The sequence below is a fragment of the Pagrus pagrus genome (genome assembly GCF_965226575.1).
Source record: "Pagrus pagrus genome assembly, chromosome: 23".
Lineage (NCBI taxonomy): Eukaryota > Metazoa > Chordata > Actinopteri > Spariformes > Sparidae > Pagrus > Pagrus pagrus.
Genome location: NC_140205.1, coordinates 17,458,755 through 17,483,760, shown reverse-complemented (window position 1 = coordinate 17,483,760; position 25,006 = coordinate 17,458,755). Strand labels below are relative to the sequence as shown.

Genomic DNA, 25,006 nt, shown 5'->3' with positions numbered 1-25,006 from the left:
CAGTTTCCTATTGATGTGTTTACACGCGCACAGTACTTGAGATAATATCACATTACAGAGGCTGGGCTTGTATTTCACATAAAGATGTTTACTCAGTATCTTGTGTCCTATCTGCTCTGGGTCCTTGTTTTTAGGCATGAGATTTTTTTAAATAGCAGACCTGATAGCTGACAGGTGTTGCGCTCAGCCAGACCTCTAGTTCAAGTAATAAATGGGTCTGGAAAAAAACATTTTTATGGTAGCTGGAGGACAGCTATGATGCTGTATGCTTCAATTTAAGCCGTAACATTCACCCTCACAGACTTTAACAGGCCTTTCTGTTAAGTCGACGTGGGATTGTGTGAAGTCTGAGAATTCTCAGGGCTCTTTGATAGGCTTTCAAACTTAGAGGAAGCCTCAACTACATGAGAATCAATGAGCAAAACATTCTGTAGACCTCCACTGCATAAGAAAAGAAAGAAAAAGAAAAACTATCTGTAGGATTTTTTTGCCCAATTCTTAAGTCCCCAACATCCTGATTAAAAACACAACACCTTATTTAGTTCTGATTTCAGACAATATCAAATGAGTCGTTTATGGCACAAGTTCTTCTTTTTGCAAGAAATTATAGCAATGAATAGGGCTGAAATGGTTCTATAATCTTTTGACATAAATTAAAAGCCATCAAAAATCAATGGGGGAGATAAGACTCAAGGTGGGGCCAAAAAAATGTCTCTTTTTTTTTTTTTTTTTTGCTTTTCCTGTTTTAGATTTTATCAGGAATAAGAAGAACACTGGAAATAATTAAGTTAATTTCACTCTACGTGGAAGCCATTAATGACCTGTGAGTAACACGAACCCACATCAGCTCTCACCTCTAATAATGCTTCTTGGATTAGACGCAACGATGCTGTACTTAAAGACAGCTGTGAAATCCTATTATGGCACATACAGATGTTAGAATCAAAAATGAAGTATCTTTGCCCTCTACAGCTGCTATTATCCAGCGTCTTGCTCAAGGACACTTCAGCAGTGTAGATGATGTCTTTAAATTTCAAATCAAGTCTTTTTGTCATTATGCAGCCTGCGTTATAACGGCAACAGTCTGTAACATAACTCGCATGATCTAATATCCTTTGTGACAACACATATTAATTACCGTAAATTCTCAAATAAAAGCCATAAAGTAAAGACAGGCCAGGACTTTCATGGAAAAGTCAGCGTATTTTTCTTCGTACACTTTTTTTCTTTTTCAAAATAAAAGCCTTTCGGAGAAGTAAAGGGATTCTGCCCCTGAGCTGCTGGGAATGATTTGAATGTTCGGAAAATAGGGATGGTTAAAAAAATAGTTGGAGAAATGTATCTTTTTTTTTTAATTGAAGTTATTCAACCCCCAGGGCCTTTATTTGAGAATTTATGGCGTACATTATTTGTTGAATAATTAAATTATTCCATGATAAAAGACGTGAAAGCAAAGTTAAAATATGTCGTCTTGTGCAATACACTGTGCAAATGCAAGTAATACAGGCAAGAAAATACTTTGTATATATCGTTTTATATCATTTTTGGGAAAATAGCTACATTCTCTACTTTAACTAAAATGCTACAGCACCACAACCTCCACCTGTTTCAAGCATATGGTGAGAAACTGAAAAGGAATCAGAGTCTCTGACTTTTTATTTTTATTGTCACATTGTTGTAAAATCACTTGAGGAGATGAACTCCAGTCACACATAAAACCAGTTAATCTGCTTCATAATTTGGTTTTGAAAAAAAAGTGTCCTCTCTGCTACGGTGCTCTGCAGCATTTAAAATGTCATGTTTTATAGCTAATTATAACTGCTTTCAACAGATAATGCTTCAGACCACTTCAAAATGTTGCATTTAGCACCCTTTAAAAGCAAGAGAAAGGGAAGAGACAGTTTTTGAGAGCCGCTCAGAACGTCTAAAAGAAGCAGACGCTGCAGCTCTTTTTACTCTGTGACGAGATAAGTGAGAAGAATCTGAATCCTCTCCTCACTTTGGGAGATCAAACAAGTCTGTTGTTAACAAAATATAATCTTGAAGCATAGTATTAAAATATGCTTAGCTCCTTTTCCTTGTCACTTCTCAACGTGTATACGTGTGTGTGGGTGTAAGCCTGCAGGCCGTGCTGATCGTTCTTTCTTCTTTTCTGCATCTTTAATTTCCCTGACAACCCTGTCGGACACAGAGGAGGAATTACACAGCAGTCCAACACATGGGGTTAAGATGTGTGTGTGTGTGTGTGTACATGTATTGCACATGTTGTGGGGACATAAATCTGTGTACAAATAGTGTGGACTTGAATGCAAGTCCCCTTAATCTAAGTCGTTAAGGATTCAAGTTGTTCTGTCCTCTGAAGTACTCTGAAGTGATGGAAACACAACTGTATGTGTGTGTGTGTGTGTGTGTGTGTGTGTGTGTGTGTGTGTGTGTGTGTGTGCGCGTCCTTACCGAGTTGGTTCGTTTGCGTTTCCAGCAGTCTGGGTTGAGCCTTTTCTGTTCGTCTGCCAGAGCTTTGGCCTGTACGGTGAACACCCGCCGCTCCTCACTTCGCATTTTCTTCCATCGCTCACCGAGGAGGACGCTGATCGCTCTGAAACACACACACACACACACACACACATATATATGTATACATGACCTTACAATAAACACTGAAGACTTCACAACACATGTAGACGCAGAGCCCACCCACCTGTTGTCCTTCCCTGGGTACATCTGTGTGTACTCCACCCTGAACTTCTTGGCGAACAACATGAAGGCGTTCATTGGCCGCTTGCACTTAGGGGGCGTGGCATTATTTCCTCCTGCCGTGCTGGCATGCTGGCTTTTGGTTGGTGCTTGACGAGTAGAGTGGGAGGGACCGGGACTGTCTGCAGGTTATGAACGCACCCATGATTTAGAGGCTTGCTTTCATGAAATACATCCTCTAAATTGCAATTTTTGTAAATTTTTTGTTCACACAGTAGATTCTACTAAAACTGTAGGAGCTCTGAAGTAAAGTACCATGTGTTGTGTCTCTGTCTGGAGAAGCAGCTCCCCCGCTGGACTGGGAGGCCCGCCGCCGCCTGGCCATACTGCTCAACACGTAAACGGCAGAGGAGTCCAGAGGAGTGAAGTCATAACTGAGGAAGACACACACATTAAAAAAACAGCTGTTCACACACGCATACTCCGACACACACGCTAACTAATCTGCTGATCGGCCTGTTGCTATGTGTGTCTATTTTACCTCTTGAATGTGTCAAAGACCAGCGAGTCGTCGGTGTGTTTGGCATCTCTGTGTCCTGGAGGAAGACACACGCCTCCCACCTCCATCTCATAACACGGTATCCCATGATGCACCACGGTCAAGCTCGGGTAAAATGATGACCAGCCTGAAGGAAGACAGACAGAGTGTAAAGAAGTCGATGTGATGATGTTTTTTTTCAACAGTTTTCTCATCATTGGTCACCTTTGTTTTTGACGTAGAAGGGGTGATCGAGTTGGCACCGGGCGGTGACGGGGGCACGTCCGAATGCCCCAGGGTCAAAGGTCAGCTGTAGGACAGCCTGACCAGCCAACACAATCTCTGAATGCTGCACCAGCTGCAGACCCTCAGAGCCATAACTCTGCAACAGAGCAAGCAGTGTTGGATGGATCCTTGCTCTTTGTGAACATATACATTGAATTTCATTCTCTGATTACATCCACTGGCTGAAAAACTACCTTCCAAGTTTTTCCTCTCCTTCTCCTGCTGCTGCTATTGTTAAAAATACATTAACACTGAGCTACACTGACAAAGTGTCTTAGCACTTAAGATGGAGGGCAAATCAAAGGTACACTGTGAACTCAGAGGCCAGACAGTCTATGTGTGCATTATGAACCTTCAGAGACGTAGACCGCTCCTCATCACCGGAGTCTTCCTCAGCAGACTCCAGGTCCTCGATGTCCTGCCACTCCACATTAGAGCCGCTGTGAAAGCGTAGATGAGTGCCTGGAGACAGAGAATAGCTGCTCTCAGATAATAGCCTCACATTTATGTCACCCCAGTAGAGAGTGATGACTCAGGCCTTGACCAAACAGACTGATATTTTTCTGGAGAGATATTTTTTCCTCTCCACTTTTAAAAAAAAAGTTCTGTTCACACAAACTTAGAGGTTTTAAACAGAACTAGATAATGAATACAAAGATGGTGCACATTTAATTCAATGACAAAAACATAAAATGGCTCAATCCAGCTCATCAGTCGTAATCTTAGTCTCAGAAGACAAGTGCACCCACTCCAGACGGGGTGCCTGCTAACGATTTTAGCTTAGCAGTGTGAGTGTGTATATATAACATCTTTTCAAATCAATTTGGAATCTCAGGGTTTCCAGAGACTTCACCCGACTTTCCATCAGCATGTGGGTGAGGAGATAATGCCGGAATTTTCCTTTTTGTGTCAACTAGTCCTTCATGCCCAGTGTATGAGTGTACATTTATATGTGTGTCTACCTTTGAGGAAGCAGTGCCAGGCGGTGGGTGGCAAGGAGAAGCTCCAGCCCATGTCTTCATCATCAGACAGAGAGGATCTGGTTGACACCGCAGAACCACATTCACTGCTCTTCTGGGGAAACAAGAAGCATCACCAGTGTCAGACTAAACATCTGCTGCAGAGCCAAGAATGTGGATTTTTTTTGAGGAAGCAGGTAAACATGAGCTCTACCCTGCTGCGCCGACGCTCCCTGACATGGCCTCTGGGGGGCGACATGGTGCTGCTGGGGAGAGGTGGAGGAGGCCTAGCGTAGGAATGTAAATTAGTGCTGGTGCTGGAGAGGCGGACCGCAGAGGAGCTGAAAGTGACACAAACTCATAAGTGGCACCCATTGACAACAGCACAGTCATTTGTAGGGCTGATGCAACATGAAGGAGTGGTATTCTTTTAATATTTAAGCTTACAGTGCAGATCTTAATGTGGAGACACATTACGACCATATATATATGTTTTAGCACATAGAGGAGTAAGACGCCCCCCTACCTGCTGTGAGCAGACTCCTGCAGCAGTGGACTCTGGGGTCCTGTGGCGATGTGAGCCAGCTGCGTCAGCCAATGTGTGTCGGGTGGTTGTGCATAAGCATGTCGCTCCTGGTGTGATACACCCACGGCCACCTGGTACACAGGTGGTGCTGCAAGCTCTACCTCCTCCTGAACCTCCTGCAGGTCTGGCAGGTCGTCTACGAGGAGAAGACAAACGGCAGCAGAAGAGTCTGATCTTATTAAATGGAAACCCACATACGTCATTGTGTTCATCCATCCACTGTGTTGAACCTGCCGAACGTTTGTAGTTTATGTACCGTATTCCATGTAACTGTCACTGGTGGGGAAGCCAGGTGAGGAGGGGAGGCGTTCCTCACAGCAGAGCAGCTCATGTGATTGGTCTCCATCTGCATCCATCATCGCCTCTGAAGGTAAGACCAGATAAACAACAGGACATGTGACTGGTTCAGAGTTTTTACAAGACTTTGAATTTGTTTATAGATGAATGTAGCCTTTATAATAACTTGTCATTTTAGATTTACATGGTGAACGGCACAGTTTAGTAACCATCCCAGAAGATATCAGGGTTTAACATATTATATGGTATACGTTATTTTTTATTATTATTATTATCATTATCAATTACAATTACCCTTACAGGCATGAAAGTAGTTTTTGTTATAATTTCAACAAATATTTTGTCCTCACAGAAATGAAACTTGATATAAACTTGAAATATAAATATAGATAACACTACTTCAGTAGAATTCAATACGACCTTTTCAACCTCTCAAATATGTCTTATATCATATTAAACTGAATGTCTTTCAGTTATGGACTGCCATAATAAGACATTTAAAGACATCACATTAGACTTTGAGAGTGTGGGATGGACATGTCTCACTATATTCTGACATTTCATGAACCAAACAATTCATCATTAATCTAAAAAAAGAATCTGCAAATTAATCAAAGATAAAAATAACTGTTAAATGCAGCCCTTAAAAGAATCGCAAACAGCAGCTTTCTCAGGTTCCCGGACTAGTCTGGCGGTTGGATGGTAGCAGAGATGTGGACTTGAGTCATTGTGACTTGGACTCGCTGTCTGTATTTCAATATTTTCAATTAAGGAGAATAAAGAAATGAATATGCCTTTTAAAATAAGTGTTTCTTCACATTTTTCTTTCACAGAAAATCAATAATTATGCTAAAAACTGAGTTCATTGTCATACTTTTTGAACAGGCTATATACAATTGGCTATTTATATCATTATAAGACAATTACTAATACCTTATCTTTTCTCTTTATGAAGACCAAATACTGCAGGTAGGTCTGCAGTGTCTAGGGTGGGGAAAACTTGACTTGACTTGAGACTTGAACTGAATGACTTGAGTCACATGTCTGGGAAACTCCACTGATTTTACACATTTATATCCGTTTGCACAGCTGTATATGCCTCTGTCACTCTGGAGTTTTCCCAGGTTTGATAACATAACCCAGATAATGTCATCAGGGTTATATTGACCTGGGCTCAGCAATTACACATTTAAATGAAAAGCCTGTGTTTCAAAGTGGAAGTGTAGGTGGGGTTTGAAGCATGCAGATACGGATGGAGGGTCTGACAGAAGACACAGGACTAAAGAGTAGTGAAGGGTCCAAGTCTAGCCTCATAATAGGGACCCGAGGCCCCCCAACTTTTTGAAACTGCAACACTAAATCACTGGATATGTCAGTAATCATACAGTACAGATGCAGGTGAGCTCTGCATTCCACGCTCTGTGCTTACCTGTGTGTTCAGGCTCTGAGTCTGGTACGTTCTGATGTTTGGGATCGTTGGACCGCACAGCCGGGGTCACCACCTCCCAAACCATGATGTCATCAGTCACTGAAACAGGCACACAGATGAATAACTGTACAGCCAACAAGTCTCAAATTTCTTTAGGGTATTACTTCTTTGTGTAACTGGTCAAATTAAAGGATATTGGGAATCAATCAGGTAAAGCTAAACTCAGAATTACTGGCATCAGTGTCAGTATTTGCCATAAGCTAGGATCCCACAGGTCAGACACTTAATCCTTCACTGCAGTAATGTATAGGCTATAATTGGTTGGGATGACATAAGGAGGCACAGGGTGACATAGGGTAACACTGGGCCGGCTGTCATTACCTAATAACACATCTATGTTTAGACACTTTCTCAGAGATCAGCTCACTATAGTACAATCATGGATAAATTGGAGTATAATTGACCACAGTGTGTCGAAACATTCAGTTTTCGACATGTAAACATGATAAGAGCGTGTTCCAGTCTTATCTATTTCGCAATATTCACGTCATGTGACCCCCTCTTGTTTATAAACTTTGAAGATCCTGCACGCATGCGCATAAACAGCCCATTCATTCAATAGAGACGGGCAGCGACGATACATTTAAACTAAGTAGTTAAAAACGAGTCAAAAGCACGAAATTAACTTGACAATATGAACTAACAACTGTGGCTTTACCGACTGTTGCTATAGGCGACGTGTGTCGGTGCGTTGAAGCTTCGGAAAACTTCAGACGAAGAAGCGTTATTTGTTGTCACGAAACAAAAGTGCCGTTGAAACGCTGAAGTTACGTCGACGAAAACGACAAAAAGCCTCAGTGTCCGTATTGTAACGGACACACAAACGACATTAACGACATTCAAAGTGTGAGAATACAAAAAAAAATCCTCAAAATGTACGAGCCATTTTATTACGCAGAGGCAGTTACAACAAAACAACTAACGTCAACAATGAAGCTTTAGCGAGAGCAGCGAAACTGCATTAACGGCGCAAAATAACCGTTGACAGTTCCACATTATTACTCGTGTGTCAAGTTGAGAGGGAAATCATTCAAATGCTGTAATCACATCTCAAAAACAACGCTTATAAACACTTAAATGATTTCAATGAACTTTCCTTAACTCACCAAAACAGTCGCCTTGTACGGGAAAGGGGGCTGGTATAAACATATTTCCCCCTACGTTCCTATTGGCCAGACCCGACGTCAATCCACAGCTTCTCCAGTCCTCATTGGTCAGTTCGGTGCAGGCTTGCTTTCTTCATTATCATCCCCACAACAATAAAACACTGGGTGGGAGAGTGATGAAAGATGGCTGAACCAAAAGTCCCGCAAGTGGCAGTTACAAAACATGTTTCTGCTTTTCGACAGAGTGGCTGAATTTTTGACACCAGAAGCAGAGTGAGAAACAACAAGAGAGGTAGAAAGTGTTATCTCTGGCTCTCACAATGTGACAAGAACACGTTACAGCCATTTAAAAAACTGAAATGTTTATTACACAATATCCACATGTGTGCCTACAAGTTCAATGACTAAGAGAACTTGACCAGTGAACACAAACATGGAAAAATACAAGAATAAATAACGTTGATGATTTCAGCTGCAGGCAAACAGCTTCCAGCTCAACTGTCATACATCCAGTGCAACTAGTACAACAGGTAGTTTCAGCAAGGTAACCTGGTTAAAAAGAGTGTCCTTCTCAGGTGTCGGACACATGTTTGTAACCCTTGTATAAATCCCTTAATATCCCCTAAGTACACTCTTTAGTGTAATCATAGGAGAGGGTGAAGCCATAATCAGAGTAAGGAACTCACTCACTCAGTCAGAGGTGGAGTAGTCAAATACTCAGGTACTGTTACTGCATAATAACAAGTACAGAAGTAAATAAAAAAGTATTAACATGAGTGGTGAGAAACCTTAGGAAATAAATAGATAAGTAACTAACTAAGAATATTGCCCCATAATGTTTAAGTTAATCACTATTTCCTATGTAAATATTACATCTATACAAGTACACCAACAAAGTATCATTTTTAAATAGCACACTTAGCTGATTGTATGGAATTAGAACAATTAAGTAAATGAAATATGGGCAATTTGTAATTATAATGTCAAAAAGTGTATATTAAAAGGGTATCATAGTGTCCTTACACTTTGAGCAACAATTGAGCACATCTGACAAATTAAGTCTTACAAGTTTAATATCCATAATAGGACACTGGGTGTTGCTGAGTGAAATACAGATGGGGCCCCATTCCCAGCCACCCTGTAAGACATTTTTGTATCAATATGTAAAAATCGTTGCGACTGTGATAACTTCAATTTTCTGGAGTCATGTCTTCTTGATGGTGGTGAAGCTGCAAGTTGGCATATGTGGAATCATGTGCTTTCACTGCCCTCTTGTGGTGACAGAGGGAACTGCAGCAAGACAGGATACGTCAAGTAAGACACGATGGCATAGCAACAGTCAAATATTTTCTAAATAAAACCTGAACCAGACGCAATAACACTGGGATTATTATTATTATTATTATTATTATTATTATTGTTAATACCGCTGGAGGGCAGTGAAGTTTGATGTGTAGCTCGTGAGATAGGAAAAAACCTTTAGGGGAAAAACATTAAAAACGCATTTTCTTTTGCTCATATCTTGTGACGACCAACTGACAGTCAGAGCAAAATGAAAATATAGCACTGTGTGTTTGCGCTTCAATGACAAACCTTATTATAGCTGTCGTGCGTGCTTTATTTTGAAGAGAAGCACCGGAAGTGTCTCTCTCGTCCTGGCTGGCAGAAGTTGGCCGGTGAACTTGTCATTCTTCCCGAGTTAGAAGCGCAGCGGTTTCTTCACACAGACACAAACTAACTTCAGAAGTACTTTTCACTGTAGTTTGTGGTCTCTTCATGTAGCATAAATGCCGAAGCTTTCGCCCAGAGCTCCGGGTTTCGTTGCCGTCCCCGTCTGCGTTCATTGGTGAGTCATAAAGAAGCTTTTAAGTTGTTGTTTGACAGAACTGACGCCTCTCTTCCGATTATTATGGCAGCTGTACCGTTACATCCAGCACGCACCTACCCGGCCCCGCTATGGCTGCTTTTTTAACAGCTTCATCCCTCCACAGGTTGTGTGGCACTGTCAGTTTTAACTAGTGACACACACAGAATAATGTTTATGACACAGTGGTCGGAGCAGCAGACTGTCTCTGAGCTGTTACCATGCTGGCTCGCTGTTTCTTTTGCTTCCTGCTTTTCAAAACTTCCTCTGCTGATGTGAAGAAGCAGAAGGGAAACTGCAGCCATTGAATCCTGTGACATGACACACTTCATATCAGTACTTGAGCAGTGTGTTCAGATACTTTGATATGGCTGTCATCATGGCGCACTGCTTTGTGTGTGATTTCTTCATTGTAGAAAGGAAATAAGACACTTTATGTTACTGTATTCCTCTAAAGTAAGATGACAATATAGGACAATGAGACCAGGGCTTTACTCTGACAGTGTCAGTCAACAAATCACCTTTTCAGCTTACTCTTCATATTGTAATAGAAGTGTAGTCAAGATAGCCTGTACATTATATATTTCTAAAAAAAAAAAAATTCTTATAGTAGCCTGTTATAATAAAATCCAATTGGGACTTAATGCTTATTCATTCTTTCCAATACTTGTTTCAAATTCAAATTAACGAGCAACTACATTAAAATGGATGTAAAGTCTTTTTTAAAGTAAAAGCATGAATTATTCTCTGTGTCCTGCATCTGAGAATATGCTGATGTACTGTCATTGTCATTATTTTATATACATTTAATGAAAATAGTCTTATAGGATAATGAAATTCCAGTCCTTAAGTTGAAATCAGGTGAAGTTTCATAGTCCACAAACATTTCTGGAGTTTCACAGCAAAACAGTGTTGCAGCATTCTCCTAAGCAACTGAAGTAGATGGGGACATGTTTAAAAAAATAAATTTAAAAAAGGTAAGAGTGAAGATTTCAGCTGTAAAAGGGTGTAAATAATGTCTTTCCAGATCAATTTGGGATCTTGGAGCTCCTGGAGACTTTGATTATGCTGAACTGTATGGAACTATTATATGTTTAATTTCTGTTGCTTTCTTTACGTTTAAAACAAGTCCCCTTCAGTTGTTGAGGAGAATGTCAGCGAATTTCAGTTATCTGTTAATGAGTTATTTGCATAACTGGCACTTCTTTTATGAATGTGCCTTTTAAAGGGAGATGAACACAGGATCTGTTTTCACTGTGCGTCTCTTGCCTCCTCTCAAGCTAGGCGATGGACGGGAAGCAGATCCAGCTGAGCGACGAAGAGCCCAAAGTCGTGCGAGAAGAGACCCGAAGGAGAAGAAGAAAGAAGGCCATCACGTCGTCCTCCAGCTCCTCCATGGATCAGATCACTGTGGAGTTCGTCCTGCCCACAACGGCGCGGGGCGGAAACAGCCCCGACACTGTGCTGCTGGAGGTGGCTGGAAACTGGACGGTGGAACAGGTCACCTGACTTACTGATTTATCGTTAACACTCAGGGTTATTCATTATGGATGTTAAAATGGTACTTGAAACATGAAGTATATTGATCCAGTGCATATTTCTTGCCTCCCAGGTGAAAGCTCAGGTGTGGTTAAAGGCGGTGACTTTAAACCTCTGTCACGACTTCTACCAGCGCTTTTCTCCCGACCACTGCATCCTGCTCTACCAGAAGAAAGGCAACGTGTGTGAGATTTATGACAAGCACCAAGTCTTCCAGACGCTGGACTGCATCCGTTACTGGAGAGGTACCAACCAGCAGAGCTTTTTTCACAATTTTTAGAAAAGACTCATCGATGAACTACTGACCCCACAAGTACCATTTTATTGCTCTCTTCAGAGCCACCAGACTCCATTGATAAAAACAGTAATTCTACCACACAGAACAGGGGAGTTGCTGGTGTGCTGCTGCCTCGACTTATTTATTTCAAAGGGTTTATAGATTAATCATAAAAAGGAGGAGAAATAATCAGCAGATTAATCAGTAATACAAAAAAGTCTACCAATCAGTGACAAAATATAAAGCCAGATCCTGAGTTCTCCGATGATGTCAAACACCTCTGTTGTGTTTTAAAAAGCCCTGAAGAAAGACGTGGGTCGGATCCAGCTGGTTCCCCGTCCTCAGCCCTCAGAGGAGTCCCTGCAGTACCAGCGTTACCTCAACTACCTGATTGGTTACGACGTGACTGATGTCAGCAACGTGCACGACGACGAGCTGGAGTTCACGCGCAGGAAGCTGCTGACGCCGCGACGCATCGAGCTGTCGGACCGCGACCCGAAGCTCTACTCCATGGACCCCTGGGTGACCCGCAAGCCACTGCCTGATCATCTGCACAGCAAGGTGTGTGTGTGTGTTGTTGTTGATTGATTTTATTACATGAATGATCGATTCGTGAATCACCTCTTGTGTGTACTTCAGTGGTTACAAAACACATTCTTTGCTGCTAGCACCTAGGGCTCCTCAAAATAATATCATGATTTTTTTAAGGCTAAATCGATCTTGATATTTTGAAATCTCAAAAGCGCTTCATAAAGGGTGGGCAGCAAAATCAAATATCACAGAATATCAACATTGTGACTATATTGTAGGGATGACTATTGGTACTTTCACAAAATATTAACACCATGACATTTTTGATAAGTAACATTATTAATGTGGATATCATGATTAGTGGGTAAAGACACAAAAGTGATCCCAGTGTAATCTAACAGCAACAAGTTTAACGAGGAAGTTGTCAACGATCTGGTTTTTAAAATTAATTCCCTTCCTCCTTGAAAAAGATTCAAATCTCATTTCTCAGTGTAACTGTCGTTGATCCTTGATATCATCTTCCCTTCACCCCGTGGGAAGATCCAGGCTTCAACTGTGGCAGTTACTGTTTATCTGTCATTATATGTCTTTTACAGTCCTCTCATTTCAGATCAGCCTCTTTCAACTAACTTTTTAAAACTTTGTCTTAAATAAATACTAATAGTGTTCCTCTTTATCTTCGTGTATTTTGGAAATAGTGGACGAGTCCTGCATTCAAAATCTTGCTGAAGTAAAAGTACAAACGTATTAGCATTAAAGCACTGAAAGTGCAAAAGGTGCTTGCTATGCAGAATGGCCCATTTCAGAACCATTTACATTATATCACTAGATCATTATTAGGGATACGTTAATGCATCAATCTCAATTTAATGTTGCTGCTGGTAAAGAAAGAGCTAATTTCAGCTATGTTATATACTGCTGGGTAGATTCATCTATAATAATGCATCATGTTTTATTAGTTTGTGTTAATTATCTGCAAAGTAACTAGTAACCCAAGTCATCAAATAAATGTAGTGGAGTAAAAAGTACAATATTGGCTTCCAAATTGTATTGGATCAATTAAAAGGAGCATTTAATGGAAATACTCAAGCACAACCAAACTGGAATGAAGTACAGCACTCAAATAAATGTACATGGATACTTTGCACCACTGATTGTATATGTGCTGATAAGATAGTATTGTTTGACAGTGGGGTAGGTTCACTACTGAAACCATATTAATAGCAGTAAGGTCCATTCATTACGTTACTTTGCCATGTTTTGTTCCTCCTTTCAGGTCAGTAACAATCACATCCTGGTGGTGATCCACATCGGCACGGTCAGCCAGACCATCAAGGTCTCCATCGATGACCCGCCAGCTCAGGTAGACAAGCATAGTGATGAACACCATTCAGTATTTTTATGGTTTTCTGCTCTGTTTTTGTAATATTTTCTGACAATGTTCCATCCTGTTCAGGTGCTGGCGAGCTTTTTTGCCAAGACAGCAAATAAGAGAGTTTTGCTGGGCATTCCTGACAACATGTGTGAGGAAGACTTTGTTCTTCGAGTGTGTGGAAGGTAAAGTATAACAAATCTACAATCACGCCACAGCTTCTGACACATGGAGCTCATGTGAACAAGTTTGCACTGAATGTAAAAGAGTAATTCACTGGATTATGTAAGTATCCAAGTATTTGCTCACACAGGGAGGAGTATCTGTACGGGGAAAAACCACTACAGAACTTCAACTGGATCCGTCAGAGTCTGAAGAACGGGGAGGAAATCCACCTGGTTCTGGAGTCACCACCTGATCCCGACCTGGATCAGGTCCAGAAGGAGGACTGGGCACAAGTGGATGACTGCACCGGAGTAGCAGGTAAATGAAGAGAAGTGTTTGTGTGTGTACTCGATGATGTGTCAATTCTAGTTTTTTTGCGATACAGTACGGCCTAAAGCAACACGGTCCGTATTTCAGTGGCAGTAATTCTCCTCCTGACTTCTCTTTGTCAGGTACCCACGAGCAGTTGACCATCGATGAGAAGGACCACGAACGAGTGTTCACCATCTCCATGTGGGACTGTAACAGGAAGTTCAGAGTGAAGGTGCTGGGTATTGACATCCCATCCCTCCCCAAAATCCCAGAGTTCATTGTCTTCATAGAGGCCAGCATCTTCCACGGCCAGCAGCTTTTAGCCCAGGTAATCCAAACTTCCAAACGCAAAAACACAAAAATGAATGCAAAACAGATTTATTAGAACAATATTTGAACATAATTGCTGTCAAAAAACGCTGAAAATGACAATGTCTTATTTTATAGACAGATATATGATGAATGATCGCGGTCGGTGCTAACCTCAGTGACAAATACTTTGCATTTCTATTGACTGCTCCACAATAAAAGCCTCCCAGTATTTCACTTGTTTGATGCTTTTAATACATTTTTGTAGAGTAAACAGTGATGCTGATATCAGTGAGATGTCACTAAAGGGATGTCATTAAATTAAGCTACTACTTAGTTGTCATGAGTTGTGGACTTACATTTTACCCAAATTTCCAACGATGTTCAAATCTAGAAAATCTAATTTTCTTCAAGTTTATGGTGCTTCACATTTGGTTGCCTGTCACTTTAGTCTGAGAAAGAAAGCTGGCAAACGTTACAAAACTGAACGTAAATAAAATTACCCCCAAAATGACCTCGCCTGAGTCACGTCAGATTTTCATCAGCAATGGTGGTGGTTTAAAAACAAAGACAACAACTGTCACGATCCCACACAACTTCAAAAAGCCATCAAACTAAGTCTTTTATTTTCATTATTTTGTTTGAGAAACTCCTCGTGGAAGGAAATACATAGTATATAAACACGTGTATTTATAGACAGTAACGCTGGATTGCTTTCTCTACTGTTTCCTGTTTGAATCCAGCAGAAAAATGGCCGACCCCGCCACTAACAGTAAAAACCACTATAAAGAGTCTATGTAAATACATTGAATGGATGTTTCATAAGAATGGCGACCTTAAATTGTATGAAAAGTGAGGTTTGATTTTATGGAAATCTTCATGACGGCAACTTAAAACTAGATGCAGCAAATCAGAACCGAGAACCTCAACTATCTCAGTTGTGTGTTTTTGTAACCACCAGTTTCAGGAAGCACTTACTTTCTAGAACACATAGACAGCAGCTGTAGCAGAGTTTAACCACCCTGCCTTTACTCTCCCAGGAGAGGACGTCCTCTAAAACCTTCAATGAAGAAGTGTTGTGGAACTGCTGGCTGGAGTTTAACATTAAGATCAAGGACCTGCCAAAAGGAGCGCGCCTCAACCTCCAGGTAAACACTTCAGTCAAAGGACAGATGGGTCTATTTTACAATGATAAGTAGTTGTGATCATTGTAGTGTATCTCCAAATTTATATTTTTGGATAGAAAACAGATTTCAATGGTAGGAAAAAGATTTTATGTACGCTGACAATCAGCTTATCTTTCCCACCCAGGTGGTTTGTGGGAAGCAGCCCCAGACGCCAAACTCCAAGACAAGCTCGGCCTACCAGGATACTACAGCAGGAACAGGCAGCCATGATGGTGAAGTCTACTAACATTCGCCTACTTTTATCACGATCATGATCATGACAGCGAGGCTTATACCTGTCTGTCCACTTTTCAGGAAAGACCAAGAGTCGTCTTCTGTACTACGTCAACCTGCTGCTGATCGACCACCGCTCTCTGCTCCGCCAGGGCGAGTTCATCCTCCACATGTGGAAAATGCCCGAGAAGAGCGAGGAGAGCAGCAGCAGCATCAACGCGGACAAGCTCACCTCAGCCACCAACCCAGACAAGGCCTCAGCGATGGCCATCGCCATTTTACTGGATAAGTACTGTTACCCCGTGGTGCTGCCCAAGAGTCGGGATGTGGGCCGAGACGTCGGGGCTGGAGGGGAGGAAGCGGAGGGTGGGGAGCGTGGTCAGAGAGAGATGCCAAACCACCTGAAGAAACAGTTTGCGGCTATCGTGGCTACCGACCCCCTGCACCCACTCAGTCCTGAGGACAAAGAGCTGCTGTGGCACTTCAGGCATGAGTGTATGCGCGACCCCAGGTACTTATTTTCATCCAAAGAAAATAGGTGTTATGTCATTGTTGTTTTTGAGCTCGTATTGCATGATATTTATTTTATTTCTGTCTTCAGAGCCTACCCGAAGCTTCTGGGTTCAGTCCGGTGGGGGAAACAGGAAGATGTTCTGGCAACACACCGTCTGTTGGAGCGCAGCAGTGCGTGGGACAGCAGGTAAAAGGGCTCTCACACTGCCACTACATGTGTCTGTCCTCAGTAGGTTCAGTGTCCCATCACCTGTCACCATGTTGTTCCTGTTCAGTGGTCTGGACGTGGGCCTGGCCATGCAGCTGCTGGACTGTCACTACTCGGACGCTCAGGTTCGCTCGATGGCTGTCAGGAAACTGGAGACTCTGGAAGATGACGATGTGCTCAGATACCTGCTGCAGCTAGTACAGGTGTGACTTTTCTATTCATTCTATTTCTTCATTTACGCATTCACAGCTGAAAGAAAGCTGCTTTGTGCTAAGCTAAACTAACCATCTGCTTGTGGTAGCATCATATTTAGTGTCAATCTTCTCAGCTAACTCTCGGAAAGAATGTCAATATATGCATTTCCAAAAATGTCGAACTATTCCTTTAATTAAATTTTGTGCTTCTACTTAAGTAAAACATTGAGGTATTCCTACTTTTACTTTTTCCAGCCCTGACTGTGCCAAGTCATCTTCCAGCTCCTCTCATGTTGTAACACATGCATGAAGTCTTCACCTAATACAGGTTAACCTCCGAGTGTCACTGTTAACAGTAACTACTGTAATCAAACAGCAGTATCAGAGTTGTTTTTGTCGACACAAACTGATGATTTGAAATGCAAAACACAACACATCGTTCTGTCAGAGGAGAGCGATGAAGCACTTCTTCCCCTGAACACCTGATTCACTGTTACACTATCTCACAAGTTAATGGCAAGAGGCGCTCAGCAGATACACACTGAGTGCTTGTCTGCTGATGTGTTTCCATAGCGAGTCTGTGGTCAACTTTGCATGAGGTACATGGATTATCAGCTGCGGTCGACAAAGGGCCCTTTGGTCTGATAGGAACGTGACTCTGTACCTTTACAGATACTGTTGTGTCTGTATCCTGGGGACTGTAGCAACATGTGGAGGGTTTCAATCCAAAATGTATCACAAGATATGTTTATACTGAATGCTATGTTGTGTTATGTTGTGTTACTGTAGGTGCCAGGATTACAGTAAAATGTGTTTGTTGTTCAGATCACATGATCATACTAGTAGTGAAAGGTTGGATTGTCATTTCAGCCCAAACTGCACTGCTGTTTACATTCTTTGTTTGTGTGTGTGTCTGACCTGTTGAACCACTCTCTGCTTCCTTCAGTGAACACACTGAGCTCTGTGTTTTCACTGCACTTCCTTTACTGCCTCAGTCCACTCTCTGCGCCATCACACTGTAACCTCTGAGCTCAGTAGGTTCAAAGTACCCTGTGAAGTTTTTATTGTGAACTTTTTTAGCGTGTCCCCGAGGCCCTGACACATTGTGATGGCACCGTCTGCCTCATAAAACATTTACAAAGCCTGTCCTGAATGAGGCTTTGTTGACATCGCTTTATTGTCCTCTTCTTCTCTTCTGTTGGCACACACATTGCTCTATAGCACCACAAGTTGGTTAAAAAGTCCTCAAAGTTCCCATTTAAATACAAAAAAAGAGAAGAAAACCAGCCTTTTTCCATATTTCATGACAATAGTAATATAAAAAATGTCTATGCACGCATGTGTGTCCACTGAAACCTGTGATTTTAGATGCTTCCATCAGAAATAAACGTACTAAAGTTTGCCTGGCGTACGTGTCTCCTGCAGGCGGTGAAGTTTGAGCCTTACCATGACAGCGCCCTGGTCAGGTTCCTGCTGAAGAGAGCTCTGAGGGTAAACAGAACCAACATCTGTATCTATTTCTCACACTGTCTTGTAATATTTGCAGTGTATAGTGAGTATGAGTGTGTGTGTGTGTTCCTGTTGTATCTGTCCGCCTTCCTGTTCATCTGTTTGTATGTGTCTGTCTTGCTTGCAATGATGAAAATGTTTCTGTTAATGCTAAATAATCTTAGTGTTATTGCTCTAAAAGATACCTGTGTCCATTATGATTGACATTTACAGTTTGTTTTTTTGTCTTCTGAATTTGTTTTGTTTCCTCTCCGCAGAGTAAGCGTATTGGTCATTTCCTCTTCTGGTTCCTGCGCAGTGAGATCGCCCAGTCCATGCACTACCAGCAGAGGTATGCTGTCCTGCTGGAGGCCTACCTGAGAGGCTGTGGTGAAGACATGCTGCAGGACTTCAGGAAGCAGGTGAGCAATAAGTCAGCTTGTCTTGTACAGAGTGTGCCTTGTCTTCCTAATGAAAATGGTTGACTGTTCAAGTCAAGTCAGTTTTCTCGAACACCTGAAGGCTCTCACTGTCTGTACAGCTCTATCCTTAGACTCTAGAGGAATGGAATTGCAGTCTGTCTGGTAATCAGCTCTTTCAGTAACTGACTTGATGAACTGATCCTCTCCAGGTGGAGATGACTGAGGCTCTGCAGAAAGTCACCCGTGAGGTCAAGGCCATGTCTGCTGACAAGTACGACATTACAGCACAAGGTGAGACGGGGGGGTTAAACTAAAAACTCAGGTCATCCTGCAGCTCTGATACTAAAGCCTAGTCCACACGTACAAAGTTTTTTGAAAACAGAGCTTTAAAACAAAACAATCTCCATCCAGGCGAGCGTTTCAGCAATAATCTCCGTCCATACTAACACCTGAGAACACGTATCCCATGACCATTTACATACACTCGGCATGCAGTTGCCGTTGTAAACAGGAAGCAAATTGTAGACTGAACATATGCGATTATTGTTTTTACTTTTACTAACTCTTTACTTGCTTACTTTAGTCTGTATCATTACAGGTATCAGGGTTGGTACAAAGGTAACTTTTCCTGAAAATAGGACAAAAATGATGAGGCAGGTAAACGTCAAAGCTCTTCACAGAATCTTAGTGGATAATGATATTTTTATTAAAACTTTGTCAGCAGCCATTTTGTGATCCCATCATTGTATCATCGATGTCTGTTTGTGTCTTTCTAAATATAGTTTCCGTAATTGTACAAATCCAAATACTCCACAATATCACACTCATTTGCCAGTAATGCTACCTATACTGCTTAGTACTACAATAAGGAAGCAAAAGTGTGTCTGCATCATCATTTACAAAAAGCTCTGTTTCTATTCATCCAGAGGTAAACACTGACACCTGAGCTTCTGAATATTTCCTCTTTGGAAAGACTTTTCCCAGAGATCAGTTTTCAGCTACCTAAAACATCTCTTAGGTGTGTGTACGAAAAGAAGAAGTGTAAGAAATACCTGTGTGGACACGGCCTAAGCTGCAATATTCAATTCCCAGTTTCCTGGTTTCTCTTAGGAGTATCTTAAATAAACACAATGTATTCATAAGCAACAGTTTGAGGCATAACTTAATGACGATTCACTTGAAAGTCTGTGTGATTATTAGCTTTGTGTGTTAACTTTTTAATTTAGATTCTAAATTGAGACTGAACATTTGAGGATATCCGAAAATCTAACAAACAGATAATCAGTCCAACGTCAACCACGGCAGCATCTGTTACATGTTTCACTTCTGCTGCTGCAGCTGCCACATTTCACCAATCACTCTGCTCGATCTCAGACAGTGCGCTCTTTGTTGTGGTGCACGCTCCATCGACTCTGTAACGGGCAATAGAAACACAACAAGAACAAAGACTGACATTCAGTGGGAGCAGAGCGTGCAACTGTTCAATCTATCATGGTTTAAAGATAAAACATAGCTCCAAGTCATGTCACACTAAAGCTCTGTTTGTGTGTGCGTTGTGTGTGCTCGTCAGTGGTGTTTCAGTTGCGTCAGAAGCTGGAGAATCTGCAGTCTGGTCTGCCGGAGAGTTTCAGAGTGCCTTATGATCCTGGGCTCAGAGCTGGAGCCCTGCTGGTGAGGGTCGAACACAAACACACACAGTTCCACAGTTTTAGTTAAGTTTATTCAAGTGGAATAAACGTGTGAAGATAAATACTGTCTATGTGCATTCAGATCGAACAGTGTAAAGTGATGGCATCCAAGAAGAAGCCGCTGTGGCTGCAGTTTAAAAGGGCCGACCCCACCACTCTGTCCAAAGACCCCATCGGCATCATCTTCAAAGACGGCGATGACCTCAGACAGGATATGCTCATCCTGCAGGTGAGTGGCAGCACAGTCTCTGACACACACAAACGATTAAAGAAATCACTCAGTTTCCCGTCGTGTCCCTTCAGATTCTGCTGATCATGGAGTCGATCTGGGAGACTGAATCACTGGATCTGTGTCTGTTACCGTACGGCTGCATCTCCACTGGGAACAGAATAGGTCAGTGTAACAGATATTGAAAACAGATCAGATGAATATTACAGTTGATATTACTGTGTGATATGTTTACCTCCTCCCTCTGTTTTCACTGCTCTATTAAAGGTATGATTGAGATAGTGAAGGACGCCACCACCATCGCTAACATCCAGCAGAGCGTTGTTGGAAGCACCGGAGCTTTTAAAGATGAAATCCTTTATCAGTGGCTCCGGGACAAGTGTGTCAGCGAGGACAAGGTACATGTCAGCTCAGCCAGCATGCAAATAATTATCATATGGACTATATCAGGATTCTACATCTAGAAGCACCAGTTGCTTCATCCATCCAGTTACAACACACTTTAATGTTGACAGCAGTTAGAGCCCAAAAAGGCGTCTATCAATTGTTTCCTTTGTCCTGAACCAAAAAAACTCTACATTAACTATCAAAAATGACAAAGAAAAGCAGCAAATCCTCACATTTAAGAAGCTGGAACCAGCAAGTGTTTGACATTGTCGCCTGAAGAATGACTGAAACCATTAGTCGATGGTTAAAATAGTTTCTTTCAATCAGCTGTTTGTCTCCAGCAGCTGCTCTGTTTATCAGACGTCACAGGAAGAACTGTAGCAGTGCGACAGACAGGAAGGAAGTAACCCTCGGTTTTTCCTGTCGTTACACACACACACACACACACACACACACACACACACAGTTTTAGCTGTGACACCTGCTGCACCCCCAGAGTCTATATTTTGTTTCTGCTCGCTTCCTGATGACCTGTTTTGCAACACTACATCTGTAATTTAAAGATGAAAGGTTACTGTGTTTCAGTGTGCTTGGTGTCTGCAGCACCAAACTACAGCTTCCTGTTCTTAACTACATGACAAACTGTTTCTCTCTCTGTCTGTGTAGTTTCAGCAGGCTGTGGAGAAGTTTCTGTACTCCTGTGGAGGCTACTGTGTGGCTACGTACGTCCTGGGTATTGGGGATCGCCACAATGACAACATCATGATCACAGAATCTGGTAATGAGTCTGACGTCTTTATTGTTATCGTGCTTTGTACATACAGTACTGAAAATAATATATATATATATCACATACGAACAAATTAAAGATAAAAAGTGGCAATATAAAGAGAAATCTGGTGCAACTCTAAATAAAAGAATAAATCAACATGGAAATATCAAGGTAACTAACTATGTATAGTAAAGAAATAGAAATTAGTAATATGTACGTAGAAAAATACATAAATACTGTACATATTTTGATAAATATTTAAATTAATATTTCCTTTTTTTTTAGATTTGTTTTGCAGTTATTGAAACACATCTCGTGTGACTGTATGATTACAGTATGTAGAGATTGGAGTTTGGGGAAAACATAAAAACTAATCTCCTTTGTGTTCCTGCAGGGAACCTCTTCCACATCGACTTCGGCCACATCCTGGGGAATTATAAGAGCTTCATGGGAATCAGTAAGGAGTGGGTTCCCTTCGTGCTCACACCGGACTTCCTGTATGTCATGGGAACATCGGGGAAGAAAAGTAGCCCCCACTTCCAGAAGTTCCAGGTGCAGAAAATGAGACGACTTCATGTGAAAACACTAAACACACTGAACGTCGTCCGTGAGCACAGATACATCCACACCATGCATCCATATAGGGCTATATTAGAAATCAGCTAGTGAACAACACACCAGCTTCAAATCATCTACATGTATTTGTCTGTATGTGCAGTATGTACTATATGTGTTCTCTGTCTCAGGATGTGTGTGTGAAGGCTTACCTCGCCCTACGGCACCACACCAACCTGCTCATCATCCTCTTCTCCATGATGCTGATGACCGGTACGACTCCCTTCCTTACAACAAACAATTTGTTCCTTTTATTTATTTTCATGAGATTTGGATTGGAACCGTGACCTGAGTTGTAATCTAAAGTTCAGTTTGAAGTTGAGTTTTGTCTTCACTAATTTCACAGAAGACAGAACTACAGTGAGACGTGTTTGTGTGATAAAACAGTCGCTACTTCTGTCTGAAGAGTGACCCTTATTTCTGGCTGTCAACAGGCATGCCCCAGCTGACGAGCAAGGAGGACATCGAGTACATCCGCGAGGCGCTGACCGTCGGCCGCAGCGAGGACGAGGCACAGCGCCACCTACTGGACCAGATAGAGATCTGCAGGGAAAAGGGCTGGATGGTTCAGATCAACTGGTTTGTTCACCTGGTGCTGGGGATCAAGCAGGGTGTGGAGAAACGGTCCACTTAGGAAAGATTAAGATTGCAAGTTTTTTCTCAAAGTATTTCAGTTTTTATGTAAATACAGTAAGAGTCTTACAAGAGTGTTCCAGCAGAGGACTGAAAGTCTGGAAAGCTAAGAATTATTATTATTGTTATTATTTTAAATCTGAGTATACCGTCAAACGCCTTTAGACCATGTGTCATCTCAAATATCAAAACATTTTTGCAAAGAATAATGAGAGCAGAATGATGAGATGTTACTGAGTGTAAGTCTTGTGAAACATCGATCCTATCAATATCAATCATTTCAACTATGGACAAAGACTGGAGCTATACAAGCAAAACTACACTGAAAAAGAGAAGATGTATTAGTGAGTAAAAGTCATGAGGATTTTAACCTGTGATACTCTGTGTATGCAGACTTGGCATCAAAATGTATAGGTGCTAATTTACATATAATTGATGCTGTATTGTGAGTTACACAGCTTAGACCAAGTCAAACATCCGTACTTAAATCAAATAGTTTTTCTCTTTTGCACTATGACAGTCGTAAGTCTTTGCTCAAACTCTAATTTCTACATCTTTTCAACTATTTTTCCATCCAAACAGTTAATAGTAGATTTTTGTTAAATAAGAAACCAAACCAAAAGTAAGGAAATGGATCTCTGCATCCTCTGTTTTCATTCTTTTACGACGCTAACTACTTCCTCTTTCTATTTGTATTCATTTCCTGCTGAGGAAACCCACGTCTCTCACACTTCCTTCACATTGTTTGCATTTTAAAACATGGTACATGTCACACTGGTTATTGAATTCTCACTGAAGTAGTGCTGCACTGTCCCTCTGCTCCGAGAGGAGCCATTAGACTGAAGATTAAGAGTAACGCAACCAATTTTACACAAGTGTGTTTACAGGTCTTGGGGAGAACTACTGTATTTGTGAAAAAAGTTGGTGGACTTACCATTTAAAGGGCCAGTCTGTGACATAGTTAGCAAAAATAACTATGTTAATTAATATGCCATGAATTATTGAATTAGTTGGACTGAATATAATGTAATATTAATGAAATGTTCAAGTTGAGAATTTTATTATTTATATAAATTACAAGCATTGTATTTGCACTGATTGTTGAGGAATAACCTCGGTGCTCATGAAAATTAAATTCCAAAAATATATATTGCAAGTTAAATTAAATTAAATTTAAGTTAAATTATTTATCACATCTGTGGCATTGCAAGGCTACGGTGGCCTGAAAGTGACATTTGGCACATGCTGGTCAGTGCTGTAGTCACCTCTTTAAGGATGGTAGAACATTGAATTGATTTTTATGTGTGACTTTTGTTGCCTCATGATTTGGAATATTTCAATTACATCATCAAGACAGTGAGAAGTAAAATAATTCTTTACACTTTAAGTGGATTTTAAATTCGCTAAGTGATCATTTCATGTCTTAAACTGTGTTGTTATGTTACATCATGTTTTCAAACAAGCACTCGAGCCAACTTTGACTGAAGGCAACCAGGTCGCTCTCAGGTTTTTGTTGAAATTCTGGAGTTGATCATCGCAGATCGGAGATTTTTGTTACATTCAATTTTTTAAGTTACTTTCCAGTTTGAGATGAAAGCGACCAGAGAACCAGTTGTTGGAAAGTCAGTGGCCTACTTTTTTAAAAACATTTTATTTTTTTTAATGTGGTGTAAAGATCCAAACCTTCCATTTTTACTGAAATAACATTTCATAACGAAGCCTTCTGTGACTGTACATGCTTTCAATCATTGATTCTGGAAATGAAATAACTGTAACATGTCAGCTTTTCTTTATAATGATATCAGAAAAATTAAAGTTATGTTCTATATATATATTTTGGGGCGTTTTCTCTTTCACCAATCAGACTGCTGACAAATATTTCACTGGAATTTCGTAGCTACAATAATTTCCACCCCTCTCTCATGTCTTCCATCTGCACGTCTTAAGAAGTCCTCCAGTAAGAAGGATTATTCTGACAGGGAACCAAATCCAATTTATTTCAAAATATCAAGTGTGATAATCGACTCCGACCACAAGATGGAGCAACACCACAGCTCTCAGGACTGACACCATGTCGAGCGTGCTCATACTCCCCTCCTTCGCCCAATTCTTCCTAAATGTTCCTCCACCTTCC

At 41.3% G+C, this 25,006-nt stretch overlaps 2 protein-coding genes across 5 annotated transcripts; one reads left to right on the top strand and one right to left on the bottom strand.

The window, feature by feature from the left end:
* Positions 1–1,644: 1,644 nt before the first annotated feature.
* On the bottom strand, positions 1,645–9,634 carry LOC311252600 (HMG box-containing protein 1-like). 3 transcript variants are annotated; one of them, XM_084345891.1, is made up of 14 exons: positions 9,548–9,634; positions 7,955–8,115; positions 6,789–6,887; positions 5,319–5,426; positions 5,003–5,198; positions 4,691–4,817; positions 4,480–4,588; positions 3,870–3,979; positions 3,458–3,614; positions 3,236–3,380; positions 3,010–3,128; positions 2,699–2,876; positions 2,455–2,596; positions 1,645–2,178 (listed from the first exon to the last, which is right to left on the bottom strand). In XM_084345891.1, exons 2-14 carry the CDS (start codon positions 7,995–7,997, stop codon positions 2,161–2,163), a joined length of 1,551 nt encoding a protein of 516 aa, XP_084202017.1. In that variant the 5' UTR covers positions 7,998–8,115; positions 9,548–9,634; the 3' UTR covers positions 1,645–2,160. The 3 variants fall into 3 exon arrangements, with proteins under 3 accessions (XP_084202017.1, XP_084202016.1, XP_084202018.1); XM_084345890.1 differs by lacking the exon at positions 9,548–9,634 and having other exon boundaries at positions 4,480–4,591; positions 7,955–8,136; XM_084345892.1 differs by lacking the exons at positions 7,955–8,115; positions 9,548–9,634 and adding an exon at positions 7,507–7,739 and having other exon boundaries at positions 4,480–4,591.
* On the top strand, positions 9,629–24,704 carry pik3cg (phosphatidylinositol-4,5-bisphosphate 3-kinase, catalytic subunit gamma). 2 transcript variants are annotated; one of them, XM_084345885.1, is made up of 24 exons: positions 9,629–9,800; positions 11,099–11,318; positions 11,431–11,602; positions 11,933–12,195; positions 13,442–13,528; positions 13,622–13,722; positions 13,851–14,020; positions 14,155–14,342; positions 15,364–15,471; positions 15,635–15,722; positions 15,805–16,234; positions 16,325–16,423; positions 16,512–16,647; positions 18,064–18,129; positions 18,405–18,548; positions 18,758–18,839; positions 20,119–20,219; positions 20,319–20,465; positions 20,540–20,630; positions 20,733–20,863; positions 21,519–21,630; positions 22,019–22,176; positions 22,371–22,452; positions 22,674–24,704. In XM_084345885.1, exons 2-24 carry the CDS (start codon positions 11,106–11,108, stop codon positions 22,871–22,873), a joined length of 3,369 nt encoding a protein of 1,122 aa, XP_084202011.1. In that variant the 5' UTR covers positions 9,629–9,800; positions 11,099–11,105; the 3' UTR covers positions 22,874–24,704. The 2 variants fall into 2 exon arrangements, with proteins under 2 accessions (XP_084202011.1, XP_084202012.1); XM_084345886.1 differs by having other exon boundaries at positions 9,732–9,800; positions 11,103–11,318.
* Positions 24,705–25,006: the final 302 nt, after the last annotated feature.